The 16,823-nt window shown below is 41.3% G+C and overlaps 1 protein-coding gene across 1 annotated transcript in view; it reads right to left on the bottom strand.

Moving 5' to 3' along the window:
• The window catches only part of LOC137225588 (collagen alpha-4(VI) chain-like), a 65,945-nt gene that overhangs the window by 39,755 nt on the left and 9,367 nt on the right, over nt 1–16,823 (bottom strand). The window contains exons 7-9 of the mRNA XM_067739783.1: nt 15,101–15,152; nt 1,458–1,493; nt 1,298–1,360 (exon numbers count right to left, since the gene is read on the bottom strand). Coding sequence (XP_067595884.1) covers nt 1,298–1,360; nt 1,458–1,493; nt 15,101–15,152 — 151 coding nt within the window. The remainder of the gene's footprint in view (nt 1–1,297; nt 1,361–1,457; nt 1,494–15,100; nt 15,153–16,823) is intronic.

The raw sequence follows: 16,823 nt of genomic DNA, 5'->3' as shown, positions 1-16,823 counted from the left end.
AAACCAAAGGGATAAGCTTCCCCCTTGAACACGACTTGATTAAAACCAATAGACCCACCTTGAGATTCCAAGTTGTCATTATATCTGAGTCTAATGAGTCTGCTATGGACCAGTTAGTTCACGAACCGTCTTCAGCAGAGTGAGACATGGAGACTGGGTGGTGGGGGGGATGGGGAGGTCTTTGTGGGAACCATCTAAGTCCCCCCCATACATACCTAACCCCAGCCAACATGTGTAAATTCACACAAACACTTCCAAACAGAGCCTTAAAGTATGTCTCGATATTCAGCTGAGGCTCCAGGTCATATAATTAAATGAATGCAGGAAATGTGTATTGAAGGCCAGGCATCAGGAGAAAGGAAAAGTTCCTATTATCTTCTGGTCTTCAGTGTCTCAGAAAAGGTCTATGCTGACCATGGACTCACTGCTTATCTGACAGGGATTTGAACTGACACAGCATTATCTGCGTATAATTGATGCTTTATCTTTTTTAATTTTAAAACAAGAGAGAGAAGTTTAGCTGAGCAGGGTAATATTAGCCAGTAGCAAGCCAAGTTAGGCATAGTTCAAATTTTCCTTTATGTCCTTGCCAGTTTATGAAAATACCAGTTATTGGGTGCCCAGACAATATACATTCTCTTTCTGTTCCTCTCTCCTACGTTGAACACTAGTCCATGTTCTTTTCCCAGAAGGCCTTGCTCTCTAATGTATATTAGCTAAACACTACCAAGTTGTTAGGTATCCACAGGGTTACTCTTTCCAAAAAGAGATGGTAGTGATTGTGGCTCTTCAATACTGAATCTTCCGAACCTGAAGGAATGGGTTTTATTGGTAGACTCTATAAAGCACAGAGAAAAACGTGACTCCAAGTCCACCAGGATGGCAGCCACATTCTTGAGAGTTTAGTCTCAGAATAGCTAAGAGAAAGTAAAGGCTTGGAAGAATCTTAAAGAAACAGTAATATTTGCCCTGCAGCTAGACCAATATTTTTTCAAATGATATCTAGATTTACCAAAGACAGAGGTGTCTCCAAACTTGTTCTTTGAAGGGTTGATACTACATAACTGAAACTCCCAACTTGAATTTTCTGTTGTTATGGTTTGGTGAGCTGCATTTGCATTCAGAAGATAAATGATAATGGGACTAAGTGGGGAGTGACCAGGAAGGTGTAGAATATTCTGACGAGGACATGGGCTTCCTGCTAAGAAGTCCATTAACCCAGTGGAAGTATAGTCCTTTGAGTAGACTGTCATGATATGGGCCTCTATAGATCTGGGGAAATTCCTTTGGTTCTTACCCTCTTCCCTCTGATTCCCTTTGCCCCCTTCTCTCCTTGGTGGCCCAGGTCACCATCTTCTCCCTTAATAGAATCAAAAGTAGAACCATGAGTATAAAGAAAAATAAGTACAAATAAATGACACATGCTGCATACCAGATGTCAGGCCCCAAAAGATTACTTGTGTACCAGGGTAGCCAGGAAATCCGGGTTCCCTCTAGTGTCAGAAATGAAATAAGGTCTTGTTTAGTGTCATGTGATTAAGTCTTTCTTTGGCATTCCTTGGGGGAAAAAGAAGATACTATAATTTTGAGAAAACAAACTCAAAACAGGTGCCAGAAAAAACAACTATCGCAAAGGCTGTTATCTTAAGCTACTCCCAAGTGGCCGTATTTTATTTCTATAATTCAATGCAAAGCAACATGCAAGTGATTTTTACAAATTCTTCCTCCTTTCTTGATATATTGTGTAATAAAACTTTCTTCTTGTACATTTTTATTTATCTATCAGTTTAAATAACCAGAGATATGATCCAATTGAAACCAAGGGAAGGGCCACCAAATTGACTGCTGGGAAGCAGATGATCATTGCCAGACCAAAGACATACTACCAAGCAAGTATTCATTCAAGAAGTATTTATTTAGCACCTACTGTGTGCCAGGCATGTCTCTAGGTGTTGGGAATTCCATGGTGAACAGAACAAAGACCCTGCCATCAAGGAACTTACCTGCTAGTGAGAAAGAGACGTAAAACCTGCCAGGGTGAGATCAATGCTATGCCAGAAAAAGGATTAAGAAATAAAGAATGTAAGGGTGAGGGGTTAGCTATTTTATATAAGGGGGTCAGGCAAAACCGTTTTGTAAAGGTAGCATTTGGGTAAAGACCAGCATGAATTCAGGAAGCAAGGCAAGCAGATGTGTGGAAGTAGAGCATCCCAGGCAGAGGAAAGAGTATGTGAAAACCATAAACAAGTGTATGAATGTGTGCTGTGTTTGACCAACAATGAAGCAGAATAATGGGATGGAGAGGGGCAGATTATGTAAAATCTTGTGGGCCACATAACAGTGGGGTTAACTCTGAATGCCATCGGGAGCCATGGCTGGGTTTTGAGTAAAGAAGTGACATGACCTGCCTCTGTATTTACAAGATGGCTCTGGTTCCTTCAAAGAAAGCTAACTAGAAGGACAGAAGCAGGGGGAACAGTTAGGTGGCTCTGACACTAATCCAGGTGCTAAATCATGTTGGCTTGCCCAGAGTGCAGCAGTGGTGGTGGTGAGACAGAATGACATGCTGGATATATTCTGAAGATAGACTCACCCTTAAGTGTTGATGGATTAAATGTAAGGGGTGAGAGAAAGAGACTTATTAAAGATGAAACAAGCATCTGTTTTAAGTAACTGGTGGGATGGAGTCTCCGATTCCCAAAATGGGGAAGGCAGGAGGAAGGGCAGGTGAATCAGTTTGGGCTGACTGGATGTTTGATGATATTAAAGGATCATTGCTCATTCTTAGGTGTGATGATGGTATTGTGGTTATATTTTTAAAGAATCTTTTAGAGGGGCTTCCCCGGTGGCGCAGTGGTTGAGAGTCCGTCTGCCAGTGCAGGAGACACGGGTCCGTGCCCCTGTCCGGGAAGATCCCACATGCCGCGGAGCGGCTGGGCCCGTGAGCCATGGCCGCTGAGCCTGTGCGTCCGGAGCCTGCGCTCCACAACGGAAGAGACCACAACAGTGAGAGGCCCGCATACCGCAAAAAAGAAAAAAAAAATCTTTATTTTAAGGGCTTCCCCGGTGGCGCAGTGGTTGAGAGCCCGCCTGCCGATGCAGGGGACACGGGTTCGTGCCCCGGTCTGGGAAGATCCCATATGCCGCGGAGCGGCTGGGCCCGTGAGCCATGGCCGCTGAGCCTGCGCGTCCGGAGCCTGTGCTCCGCAGCAGGAGAGGCCGCAACAGTGAGAGGCCCGCGTACCGCCAAAAAAAAAGAATCTTTTAGAGATGCAAGCTGAAATATTTATGCATGAAATATATGATATCTGGCATTTGCTTCAAAATAATTTGTGGAGGGAGTGGGAAAACGTGAGTGGGACTATAAATAAAACAAAACTAAATTGGCCAAGCGTTTTTCATTGTTTGAGCTAGGTAATATGTACACAGGAGGAGGTATCATATTAGTCTCTCCACTTGTATATATTTTTGAATTTTTCCATAATAAAAGATTAGAAAACAAAAGAAGAAGAAAAAAGTTGCTTGGGGACATGCCAACTTTCAGGTGCCTATGAGATAAGCAAGTAGAAACATATTTGGAGCTTAAGAGATTGGTCCAAGCTAGAGAAGTAAACTGAGATCAGAGGACAGATGGCACTTGATGCCATGAGACTGGATAAGGTCACCTGAGGAGTGAGTAATGAGGGAGAGAAATATGAGGATAGAGTCTTGAGTCCTCAACATTTAGAGCTCAAGAACATTCAGAAGATCCAGCCAAGAGCAGCCAGGGAAAACCAGGGAAGTGGTATGTGCTGGAAGTTGAGTGAGCAAAGGTTTAAACAACAAGCCCATTATCATCTCTGTCAAATGCTGCTGAGACACGGAACACAATGAGGGCAGAGAACTGACCACTGGACTTAGCACAATGGGTTTTTCTGTTTTTTGTTTTTTTAAAAAATATTTTGATCTAATTTATTGTATGTTTTTATTTATTTATTTTCAGCTGTGTTGTGTCTTCATTGCTGCACACGGGCTTTCTCTAGTTGCAGTGAGCGGGGGCTACTCTTCGTTGTGGTGCACGGGCTTCCCATTGCGTTGGCTTCTCTTGTTGTGGAGCATGGGCTCTATCTAGGTGCACGGGCTTCAGTAGCTGTGGCACGAGGGCTCAGTAGTTGTGGCTCATGGGCTCTAGAGCGCAGGCTTAGTAGTTGTGGTGCACGGGCTTAGTTGCTATGTGGCATGTGGGGTCTTCCCAGACCAAAGCTCGAACCCCTGTACCCTGCCTTGGCACACAGATTCTTAACCACTGTGCCACCAGGGAAGCCCCTGGGTTTTTTTCTTCTAATTTTTATTTTATATTGGAGCATAGTTGATTAGCAGTGTTGTGTTCGTTTCAGGTGTACAGCAAAGTGATTCATTTATATATATACATGTATGTATTCTTTTTCAAATTATTTGTCCATTTAGGTTATTACAGAATATTGAGCAGAGTTCCCTGTGCTATACAGTAGGTCCTTGTTGGTTACCTATTTTAAATATTGTAGGGTGTACATGTCAATCCCAACTTCTCAATCAATCCCTCCCCCCCCTTTCCCGCCCTCCACACCAGGAAACGTAAGTTTCTTCTCTAAGTCTGAGTATGTTTCTGTTTTATAAATAAGTTCATTTGTATCTTTTTTTTTTTTTTCGGTACGCTGGCCTCTCACTGTTGTGGCCTCTCCCGTTGCGGAGCACAGGCTCCGGACGTGCAGGCTCAGCGGCCATGGCTCACGGGCCCAGCCGCTCCACGGCATGTGGGATCTTCCCAGACCGGGGCACGAACCCATGTCCCCTGCATCGGCAGGCGGACTCTCAACCATTGCGCCACCAGGGAAGCCCTGTATCATTTTTTTGATTCTTCATATAAGCAATAAATGATATTTGTCTTTCTCTGTCTTACTTACTTCACTTAGTATGATAATCTCCAGGTCCATCCATGACATACAGATGGCCAAGAGGCACATGAAAAGATGCTCAACACCACTAATTTTTAGAAAAATACAAATCAAAACTACAATGAGATATCACCTCACACCAGTCAGAATGGCCATCATCAAAAATCTACAAACAATAAATGCTGGAGAGGCTACGGAGAAAAGGGAACCCACCTACACTGTTGGTGGGAATGTAAATTGCTACAGCCACTACGGAGGACAGTATGGAGGTTCCTTAAAAAACTAAAAATAGAGCTACCATATAATCCTGCAATCCTACTGCTGGGCATATATCTGGAGAAAAACATGGTTCGAAAGGATACAGGCACCCTAGTGTTCACTGCAGCACTGTTTACAATAGCCGAGACATGGAAGCAACCTAATGTGCATTGACAGATGAATGGATAAGAAGCTGTGGTTCATATATACAATGGAACCTTACTCAGACTTTAAAAATAATGAAACGATGTCATTTGCGGCAACATGGAGCACTTTTACCTCGACTAAAGCAGATATGGTTGAGCAGGGAGGGTCAAAGGGTGAAGGCTCAACAATCATCAGTTACAGAGAACAAGAGGAAAGAAAGTGGTGTTTCTAAACCTTGACATTACTGACATTTTGGACCTCATGGTTCTTTGCTGTGAAGGGCTATCCTGTGTATCACAGGATGAAAACACCTCTGATCTCTACATACTAGATGCCAGTAGCATCTCTTGCCACAGTTCTTTTTTTTTTTTTTTTTTACAACTTTATTGGAGTATAATTGCTTTACAATGGTGTGTTAATTTCTCCTTTATAACAAAGTGAATCAGCTACACATATACATATATCCCCATATCTCCTCCCTGTTGCATCTCCCTGCCATCCTCCTCATCCCACCCCTCTAGGTGGTCACAAGCACCGAGCTGATCTCCCTGTGCTATGGGGCTGCTTCCCACTAGCTATCTATTTTACATTTGGCAGTATATATAAGTCCATGTCACTCTCTCACTTCATCTCAGTTTACCTTCCCCCTCCCCCTGTGCTCAAGTCCATGCTCGACATCTGCATCTCTATTCCTGTCCTGCCCCTAGGTTCTTCATAACTTTTTTTTTTTTAGATTCCATATATATATGTTAGCATATGGTATTTGTTTTCCTCTTTCTGACTTACTTCACTCTGTATGACAGACTCTAAGTCCATCCACCACACTACAAATAACTCAATTTCACTTCTTTCTATGGCTGAGTAATATTCCATTCTATATATGTGCCACATGTTCTTTATCCATAATCTGTCGATGGACACTTAGGTTGCTTCCATGTCCTGGCTATTGTAGATAGAGCTGCAATGAACATTGTGGTACATGACTTTTTTTGAATTATGGTTTTCTCAGGATATATGCCCAGGAGTCAGATTGCTGGGTCATATGGTAGTTCTATTTTTAATTTTTTAAGGAACCTCCATAATGTTCTCCATAGTGGCTCTATCAATTTACATTCCCACCAACAGTGCAAGAGCGTTCCATTTTCCCCACACCCTCCTCAGCATGTATGGTTTTTAGATGTTTTATCATGGCCATTCTGACTGGTGTGAGTTGACCTCACCAGTGAGGTCACTGGTGCATTGACCTCAATGCACTTTTGATTTGCATTTCTCTAATGATTAGCGATGTTGAGCATTCTTTCATGTTTGTTAGCAATCTGTATATCTTCTTAGTAGAAATGTCTATTTATGTCTTCTGCCCATTTTTGCACTGGGTGGTCTGTTTTTTTGATATTGAGCTGCATGTAAATTTTGGAAATTAATTCTTCGTCAGTTGCTTCATTTGCAAATATTTTCTACCATTCTGAGGGTTGTCTTTTCATCTTGTTTATGGTTTCCTTTGCTGTGCAAAAGCTTTTAAGTTTCATTAGGTCCCATTTGTTTATTTTTGTTATTATTTCCATTTCTCTAGGAGGTAGGTCAAAAAGGAGCTTTCTGTGATTTATGTCATAGAGTGTTCTGCCTATCATTTCCTCTAAGAGTTTAACAGTGTCCAGCTTTACATTTAGGTCTTTAATCCATTTTGAGTTTGTGTATGGTGTTTGGGAGTGTTCCAATTTTATTCTTTTACATGTAGCTGTCCAGTTTTCCCAGCACCACTTATTTAAGAGGCTATCTTTTCTCCATTGTATATTCTTACCTCCTTTATCAATAATGTGACCATATGTGCATGGGTTTATCTCTGGGCTTTCTATCCTGCTCCACTGATCTATATTTCTGCTTTTGTGCCAGTACCATACTGTCTTGTTTATGTAGCTTTGCAGTAGAGTCTGAAGATAGGGAGCTTGATTCCTTCAGCTCCATTTTTCTTTCTCAAGGTTTCTTTGGCTATTTGGGGTCTTTTGTGTTTCCGTACAAATTGTGAAATTTTTTGTTCTAATTCTGTGAAAAATGCCATTGGTACTTTGATAGGGATTGCACTGAATCTGTAGATTGCTTTTGGTAGTATAGTCATTTTCACAATGTTGATTCTTCCAATCCAAGAACATGGTATATCTCTCCATCTATTTGTATCATCTTTAATTTCTTTCATCAGTGTCTTATAGTTTTCTGCATACAGGTCTTTTGTCTCCTAGGTAGGTTTATTCCTAGGTATTTTACTCTTTTTGTTGCAATGGTAAATGGGAGTGTTTCCTTAATTTCTCTTTCAGATTTTTCAGCATTAATGTATACGAATGCAAGAGATTTCTGTGCATTAATTTTGTGTCCTGCTACATTACCAAATTCATTGATTGGCTCTAGTACTTTTCTGGTAGAGTCTTGAGGATTTTCTATGTATAGTATGTCATCTGCAAAGAGTAACAGCTTTACTTCTTCTTTTCCGATTTGGATTCCTTTTATTTCCCTTTCTTCTCTGATTGCTGTGGCTAAAACTTCCATAACTACATTGAATAATAGTGGTGAGAGGGCAACCTTGTCTTGTTCCTGATCTTAGAAGAAATGTTTTCACTTTTTCACCATTGAGAACCATGTTGGCTGTGGGTTTGCCATATAAGACCTTTATTATGTTGAGGCAAGTTCCCTCTATGCATAATTTCTAGAGGGTTTTTATCATAAATGTGTTTAAATTTTGAGAAAATCTTTTTCTGTATCTATTGAGATGATCACATGGTTTTTATACTTCAAATTGTTAATACGGTGTATCACATTGATTGATTTGCATATATTGAAGAATCCTTGCATTCCTGGGATAAATCCCACTTGATCATGGTGTATGATCCTTTTAATGTGCTGTTGGATTCTATTTGCTAGTATTTTGTTGAAGGATTTTTGCATCTATGTTCATCAGTGATATTGGCCTGTAGTTTTTTTTCTTTGTGACATCTTTGTGTGGTTTTGTTATTAGGGTGATGGTGGCCTCGTAGAATGAGTTTGGGAGTGTTCCTCCCTCTGCTCTATTTTGGAAGAATTCGAGAAGGATAGGTCTTAGCTCTCTCTAAATATTGATAGAATTTGCCTGTGAAGCCATCTGGTCCTGGGCTGTTGTTTGTTGGAAGATTTTTAATCACAGTTTAAATTTCAGTGCTTGTGATTTGTCTGTTTATATTTTCTATTTCTTCCTGGTTCAGTCTGGGAAGGTTGTGCTTTTCTAAGCATTTGTCCATTTCTTCCAGGGCATCCACTTTATTGGCATAGAGTTGCTTGTAGTAATCTCTCATGATCCTTTGGATTTCTGCAGGTCCGTTGTTACTTCTTTTTTCATTTCTAATTCAATTGATTTGAGTCTTGTCTCTTTGTTTCTTGTTGAGTCTGGCTAACGGTTTGTCAATTTTATTTATCTCTCAAAGAATCAGCTTTTAGTTTTATTGATCTTTGCTATTGTTTCCTTCATTTCTTTTTCATTTATTTCTGCTTTGATCTTTATGATTTCTTTCCTTCTGCTAACTTTGGGGGTTTTTTGTCCTTCTTTCTCTAATTGCTTTAGGTAAGGTTAGGTTGTTTATTTTAGATGTTTCTTGTTTCTTGAGGTAGGATTGTATTGCTATATACTTCCCTCTTAGAACTGTTTTTGCTGCATCCCATAGGTTTTGGGTGGTCGTGTTTTCAGTGTCATTTGTTTCTAGGTATTTTTTTATTTCCTCTTTGATTTCTTCAGTGATCTCTTCGTTATTTAGGAGCATATTGTTTAGTCTCCATGTGTTTGTATTTTTTACAGATTTTTTCCTGTAATTGATATCTAGTCTCCTAGCATTGATATCTAGTCTCCTAATCTCCTAGATATGATTTCAATTTTCTTAAATTTATCAGGGTTTGATTTGTGACACAAGATATGATCTGCCCTGGAGAATGTTCCATGAGCACTTGAAAAGAAAGTGTATTCTGTTGTTTGGGGATGGAATGTCCTATAAATATCAATTAAGTCCATCTTATTTAACATATCATTTAAAGCTTGTGTTTCTTATTTATTTTCAATTTGGACGATCTGTCCGTTGGTGAAAGTGGGTTGTTAAAGTCCCCTACTATGATTATGTTACTGTCGATTTCCCCTTTTATGGCTGTTAGCATTTGCCTTATGTATTGAGGTGCTCCTATGTTGGGTGCATAAATATTTACAATTGTTAGATCTTCTTCTTGCATTGATCCCTTGATCATTATGTAGTGTCCTTCTTTGTCTCTGGTAATAGTCTTTATTTTAAAGTCTATTTTGTTTGATATGAGAATAGCTACTCCAGCTTTCTTCTGATTTACATTTGTATGGAATATCTTTTTCCATCCGCTCACTTGCAGTGTGTACATGTCTGTAGGTCTGAAGTAGATCTCTTGTAGACAGCATATATATGGGTCTTGTTATGGTGTCCATTCAGCCAGTGTATGTCTTTTGGTTGGAGCATTAATCCATTTATATTTAAGGTAATTATCGATATGTATGTTCCTATTACCATTTTCTTAATTGTTTTGGGTTTGTTATTGTAGGTGTTTTCCTTCTCTTGTGTTTCCTGCCTAGAGAAGTTCCTTTAGCATTTGTTGTAAAGCTGGTTTGATAGTTCTGAATTCTCTTAGCTTTTGCTTTTCTGTTAAGGTTTTAATTTCTCCACCGAATCTGAATGAGCGCCTTGCTGTGTAGAGTAATCTTCATTGTAGGTTTTTCCCTTTCATCACTTTAAATATGTCCTGCCAGTCCCTTCTGGCTTGCAGAGTTTCTGCTGAAAGATCAGCTGTTAACCTTATGGGGATTCCCTTGTATGTTATTTGTTGTTTTTCCCTTGATGGTTTTAATATTTTTTATTTGTATTTAATTTTTGATAGTTTGATGAATATGTGTCTTGGTGTGTGTCTCCTTGGATTTATCCTGTATGGGGCTCTCTGTGCTTCCTGGACTTGATTAACTATTTCCTTTCCCATATTAGGGAAGTTTCCCACTATAATCTCTTAAAATATTTTCTCAGTCCCTTTATTTTTCTCTTCTTCTTTTGGGACTCCTATAATTCCAATGTTGGTGTGTTTAATGTTGTCCCAGAGGTCTCTAAGACTGTCCTCAATTCTTTTCATTCTTTTTTCTTTATTCTGCTCTGTTATCGTTATTTCCATATTTTATCTTCCAGATCACTTATCCATTCTTCTGACTCAGTTATTCTGCTATTGATTCCTTCTAGAGAATTTTAAATTTCATTTATTTTGTTGTTCATCATTGTTTGTTTGCTCTTTATTTCTTCTAGTTTCTTGTTAAACATATCTTGTATTTTCTCCATTCTAAGAATTTGGATCACCTTTACTATCATTACTCTGAATTGTTTTTCAGGTAGACTGCCTATTTCCTCTTCATTTGCTTGACCTAGTGTGTTTTTACCTTGCTCCTTCATTCGCTGTGTGTTTCCCGGTCTTCTCATTTTGCTTAACTTACTGTGTTTGTGGTCTCCTTTTCTCAGGCTGCAGGTTCATAGTTCCCATTGCTTTTGGTGATTGCCTCCAGTGGGTAAGGTTGTTGCAGTGGGTTGTGTTGTCTTCCTGGTGGAGGGGACTGGTGCCTGTTCTGGTGTATGAGGCTGGATCTTGTCTTTCTGGTGGGCAGGTCCATGTCTGGTGGTGTGTTTTGGGGTGTCTGTGGACTTGTTATGATTTTAGGCATCCTCTCTGCTAATCGTTGTGGTTGTGTTCCTGTCTTCCTCGTTGTTTGGCATAGGGTGTCCAGCACTGTAGCTTGCTGGTTTTTGAGTGGAGCTGGGTCTTAGCATTGAGATGGAGATCTTTGGGAGAACTTTCACTATTTGATATTATGTGGAGCCTGGAGGTCTCTGGTGGACCAATACCCTTTACTCAGCTCTTCCACCTCAGAGGCACAGGCCTGACAGCCAGCTGGAGCCCCAAGACCCTGTGAGCCACACAGCTCAGAAGAAAAGGGAGGAAAAAAGAAAGTCACAGAAAAATAAAATAAAATAAAATAAAATAAAAAGGGTATTCAAATAAAAAATAATTTTTAAAAATAAAAAACTTAAAAAGTAATAAAAAAGAAAGAAAGAAGAGAGCAACCAAACCAAAATATAAATCCACCAATGATAAGTGCTAAAAAATATACTAAAAAAAAAATGGACAGGCAGAACCCTAGGACAAATGGTAAAAAAAGCTGTACAGACAAAACCACACAAAGAAGCATACACATACACACTCACAAAAAGAGAAAAGGAAAAAATATATTGTTGCTCCCAAAGTCCACCGCCTCAAGTTTGGGATGATTCGTTGTCTCTTCAGGTATTCCACAGATGCAGGGTACATCAAGTTGATTGTGGAGATTTAATCCACTGCTGCTGAGGCTGCTGGGAGAGATTTCTCTTTCTCTTCTTTGTTCCCACAAATCCTGGGGTTCAGCTTTGGATTTGTCTCTGCCTCTTTGTTTAGGTTGCCTGAGGGCGTCTGTTCTTCGCTCAGACAGTAAGGGGTTAAAGGAGCAGCTGATTATGGGGCTCTGGCTCTCTCAGGTCAGGGGGAGGGAGGGGTACGGAATGCGGGGGGAGCCTGCAGTGGCAGAGGCCGGCGTGACGTTGTAACAGCCTGAGGCACACCATGTGTTCTCTTGGGGAAGTTGTCCCTGGATCTCGGGACCCTGGCAGTGGCGGGCTGCACAGGTTCCTGGGAGAGGAGGTGTGGATAGTGACCTGTGCTTGCACACAGGCTTCTTGACCTTAGTGTTTCATGCCCGTCTCTGTGGTCCACGCTGATAGCTGCGGCTCACCCCTGTCTGTGGAGCTTGTTTAGGTGGTTCTCTGAATCCCCTCTCCTCATTCACCCTGAAACAATGGTCTCTTGCCTCTTCAGCAGTTCCAGACTTTTTTCCGGACTCCCTCCCAGCTTGCTGTGGCGCACTAGCCCCCTTCAGGGTGTGTCCGCGCAGCCAACCCCAGTCCTCTCCCTCGGTTCTGATCTCTCAAGCCCGAGCCTCAGCTCCCAGCCCCCGCCCCCCCCGACGGGTGAGCAGACAAGCCTCTCCGGTTGGTGAGTGCTGGTCAGAACCGATCCTCTGTGCGGGAATCTCTCTGCTTTGCCCTCTGCACCCCTGTTGCTGTGCTCTCTTCTGTGGCTCCAAAGCTTCCCCTCGCCACCCCCCATCTCTGCCAGTGAAAGGGCATCTTAGTGTGTGGAAACATTTCCTCCTTCACAGCTCCCTCCCGGAGGTGTAGGTCCCATCCCTATCCCTTTGTCTCTATTTTTTCTTTTTTCTTTTGCCCTACCCAGGTACGTGGGGAGTTTCTTGCCTTTTGGGAAGTCTCAGGTCTTCTGCCAGCATTCAGTAGGTGTTCTGTAGGAGTTGTTCCACATGTATATGTATTTCTGTTGTATTTGTGGGGAGGAAGGTGATCTCCACGTCTTACTCTTCTGCCATCTTGAAGGTCTCTCTCCTCTTGCCCCAGTTGTGACAAACAGCACATCTCTAGATACTGCCAAATGTCCCCTGAAGGGTAAAATCATCCCTTATTGAGAACCACTGGTACAGTCTACTCCTTCAAAGAGTTTTATCAGAGAGAAATGGGGTGATGGGAGTATGTAATTAAATGAGAGGTGTTTTGTTTTGTTTTCAGATGGAAGATATTCCCACCTCTTTGTATACTGCTGGGAATGGTCTATGGTGAGGGAAGAAAATTTGATGATACAGAAGAAAAAGGCGACCCTTGCAAGAGCTAGAGCTTTAAGGAAGCAAAAAGAGAATGGAATCCAGTCCACAAGAGGAGAGATGAGGCATACAGACACATAAGGGCACTGACTCTCATCCAGTGCAGTGGAAGGAAGGCAGGACATGTAATCACAGAGGCAAGCAGGTGGCCTCCATTGTGGTGGATGTATGTAGCAGTTTTCTTCTCAATGATTCTATTTAATTAATGAAATAGGAAGCACAGTCGTCTGCTGAAAATGTAGAAGAGAAAGCAAGTCTTGGAGGTTTGAGGGGAGAGGAGAGGGTATAAAATAGTCAACTTGGAGGGAAGAAGAGTGAACTGACTAGGAAAACGTTGTCGGCTAAGCAGCAGTAGGGCCATGAGGGAGACCATGATGTGTTGCCAGGAAAAAAATCATGCAAATGTAGACTGACTCTCTGTGTTCCACAGTGTTAACTCTATCACAGTGAGCACAGACTGCCCTTGTGCTTAGCTCACAGCTGGCATGTGGCTCAAAATGTGCCCGTTTGAATTCTACCCAGAATTCCCTGCCATGCAAACTCTCTCCTAAAGAAGAAAGACTTAATTTGCCAGGATGGGGCTCCAGTGGCTAGATTCTACACTCAGCTCTGTCTCTAGCTGTGTGACCATAGGCAGGTTACTTCACTTCTCTGAGTCTCCATGTTCTTATCTGTAAATAGACAAGGCTAAGCTAGATGATCACTGATCTAGATGATCACCCCATTGTCCCATCATTCCACAGATATTTACCAAGAGCTTACTGTGTTTGGGGCCCTTTCCTGCTTGATAAAATGGCAGTGGTGCCATCCTGCAGCCATAAGGGAAACAAGAGAATTGAGACAAGTCAGCACAGAGTCCTGTTCAGTAGCTGAGCATCACTACACATTCCAGTGATTTCCGAGTTTGTGAGGCAATAAATGTAACTCGTAGACTGAAGAATAACTGTAGCTAATGACATCTGATTCATTCAGCAAGCTTCACGTGGCTTCCATGCTTCAAAACCTCTGTCAGTGACCCATGAACTACATGTTAAAATACCAGCTTCTTATAGGAGTGGAAATATTCAAATCTACTTATTGAACACCTACTCTCTGCCAGGTTTTACTCCAGCAATACAAAAATGAATAAAATGTCTAGAAAAATGATACAAATGAACTTATTTACAGAAATAGACTCACAGACATAGAAAACAAACCTACCAAAAGGGAAAGTTTGGGAGGGATAAATTAGGAGTTTGGGAGTAACCTATGCACACTACTTTATATTAAATAGATAACTAAAAAAGACCTACTGTATAGCACAGTGTACTGTACTCCAAAACTTGTAATAACCTATAATGGAAAAGAATCTGAAAAAGATTTATATATATATCTCATTTTCCTATATACCTGAAACTAACACAATGGCAATTTAAAAAAAAATAAATTAATTTAAATAAATTAATTAATTAAATACTTAAGAAATTTTTAAATGAATAATATGCAAGCCTGCTGTCAAGTTCACAAACTGGAAGTAGACACAGGGATAAATTATAATACAACCTAGATGGGAAAGGCTACTGTAGAAATATGAACAATGGGCTTTAGGAACACAGAGCATAGCACAACAATTTCTGTCTGGGGAAGCCCAATAGGGCATCCACAAGGAGAAGCAGATATTTGACTTGGTTTAAGAAAAGGAGTAAAAATCGTCCAAAAGAGGGAGACGGGGAAGAACATCCCAAATAGAGGCAAGAGCGTTCGCAAAGGCAAGGAGTTGGGACAGGGTCTGGCATGCCTAGAGCTGGGGTGGGGCCATCTGGCACAGGTGGATGATGAGGTAAGGAATTTGGTTTTTCAATAAGGGAGTAACAAACCCAGCTTTTATTTTTTAAAGCTGGAATTCTGGTAGCTACAATATGTCATAAACAACATGTAGAAATCATTCCTGGCATACCACTTGGGTAATAACACTTATTCTAGTGAAATAAAATAAAAACTACAGTCTTTAGTTGAGAAAAATCTGTAAGGTAACCCTCACCTTTGTTCCTTTTCTTCCTGGACGTCCATATCCATCTGGACTAGAAAGACCCTAAGAAAATGATACACAATGAATTGTAGAGTCATCCACATCAACACTTGGTCAATAATATTATCCAAACTAGGGCTTCCCTGGTGGCGCAGTGGTTGAGAGTCCGCCTGCCGATTCAGGGGACGCGGGTTCATGCCCCGGTCCGGGAAGATCCCACATGCCGCGGAGCGGCTGGGCCCGTGAGCCATGGCCGCTGAGCCTGTGCGTCCGGAGCCTGTGCTCCACAACGGAAGAGGCCACAACAGTGAGACGCCCGCGTACCGCAAAAAAAAAAAAAAAAAAAAAATTATCCGAACTCTTGGACAAATCAGCAGGTGCAAGGAGGTAGAGAAAGCAGAAGGAGCTTGGTGGAGGGTTGCAGGGGCTTGGTGGAGGTTTACCCTACCTTTACAGGATAAACACTAGACTACCTTCATAGGCTAAGGAGCGGATAAGGGTTTAAAATTTTAAAAGACTATGAGATAAAACTTTATAAGACTATGAGATAAGTTTGTGTGTGTGTGTGTGTGTGTGTGTGTGTGTGTGTGTGTGTGTTAATTTTTAACCCTCTTTTCAGCAAGATTCTGACCTCAGCAAGATGCTACCTTGGTTGTAGGAAGCCAAGTCACTGTACAAAGTTCCCCCTGGGCTAACCTTGCTTTCTTTGTAGGATAAAATAACAATGGAAGAAGTTCCAGAATTGCTAAATCTCTAAGGATAAAGAGAAATCTGGGGGGTGGGGGGAAAGACTGGGATAGAGACAATGTCGTGCATATGATATAAAACCAGACAGACTTGAATTTTTATGCCACTTCCACTGGTTCTATGAGTGACCTTGGCCAAGTTACTCAGCCTCTATAAGATTCAGCCTCCTCATCTTTTAAATGGGGATAATAATATCATCTACAAAGCATGGTTTTTGGAAAGATTAAGTGGAATTGTGCATGGAAAGCACTTAGCATGATGCCAGGCACAGAGAAAGTACTTGATAAGTGGCCATTATTCTGCTGCTGGTGGTGGCTGGAGTATTGGTGATGTTGGCAGAGGAGTGTAATGGTGGTGGTGACGGTAGTGGTAGAGGGGTGGTGATTCATGGTAGTAGTGGTCATGGTGATGGTGATGTTGTTGGAGGTGGTGGTGGTGGAATTTGACATGGTGTTGATGATGATGGTCGCTATGAAAATGTGGACGATGCTACTGGGATCATAGCATCTGTACATGTAGACAGTGAGCATCCTGTAATAAAGAGTGAATTCAGAACCTTTTAGTTGTTCTTTGCTGAATGGACAAAGACTGTGCCTAAATCAAGTAGATCAGCTGAGGAAAAGTTTGTTTTTTTTTTTTAATTTTAAGCCACAAGAATCATGGCTATGACCTAAGGAGGAAAGTTTGAAATATTAGAAAATAAAAAGGAAGGTAAAAAAAAAATTGCTAGAAATAAATTACTAAGGGGGAAAAAGGATGCAAATGAGGTTCAATTGCTGTTACACCAGCTTCTCTCTGCTTAAGGACATGCAGGGCCTCCAGCATCTTCAACTCCAGAGGCCCAAACTGTATATTTTGGAGATTCCCCCTCTGATGTGATACCTTCAAGAAAGGCATTGCTCCCCAGCTTTTTCTGTCCCAGAGAGAGGTCAGCAGGCACAAGCTTTGCGTTATTTTAAGTCAAGATATTTTAAAGCTAAACAGTGTT

The sequence above is a fragment of the Pseudorca crassidens genome, chromosome 5, assembly GCF_039906515.1.
Source record: "Pseudorca crassidens isolate mPseCra1 chromosome 5, mPseCra1.hap1, whole genome shotgun sequence".
Classification (NCBI taxonomy): domain Eukaryota; kingdom Metazoa; phylum Chordata; class Mammalia; order Artiodactyla; family Delphinidae; genus Pseudorca; species Pseudorca crassidens.
Note: the sequence above shows the minus strand (reverse complement) of the source record. Positions and strands in the feature narration are given on the sequence as shown.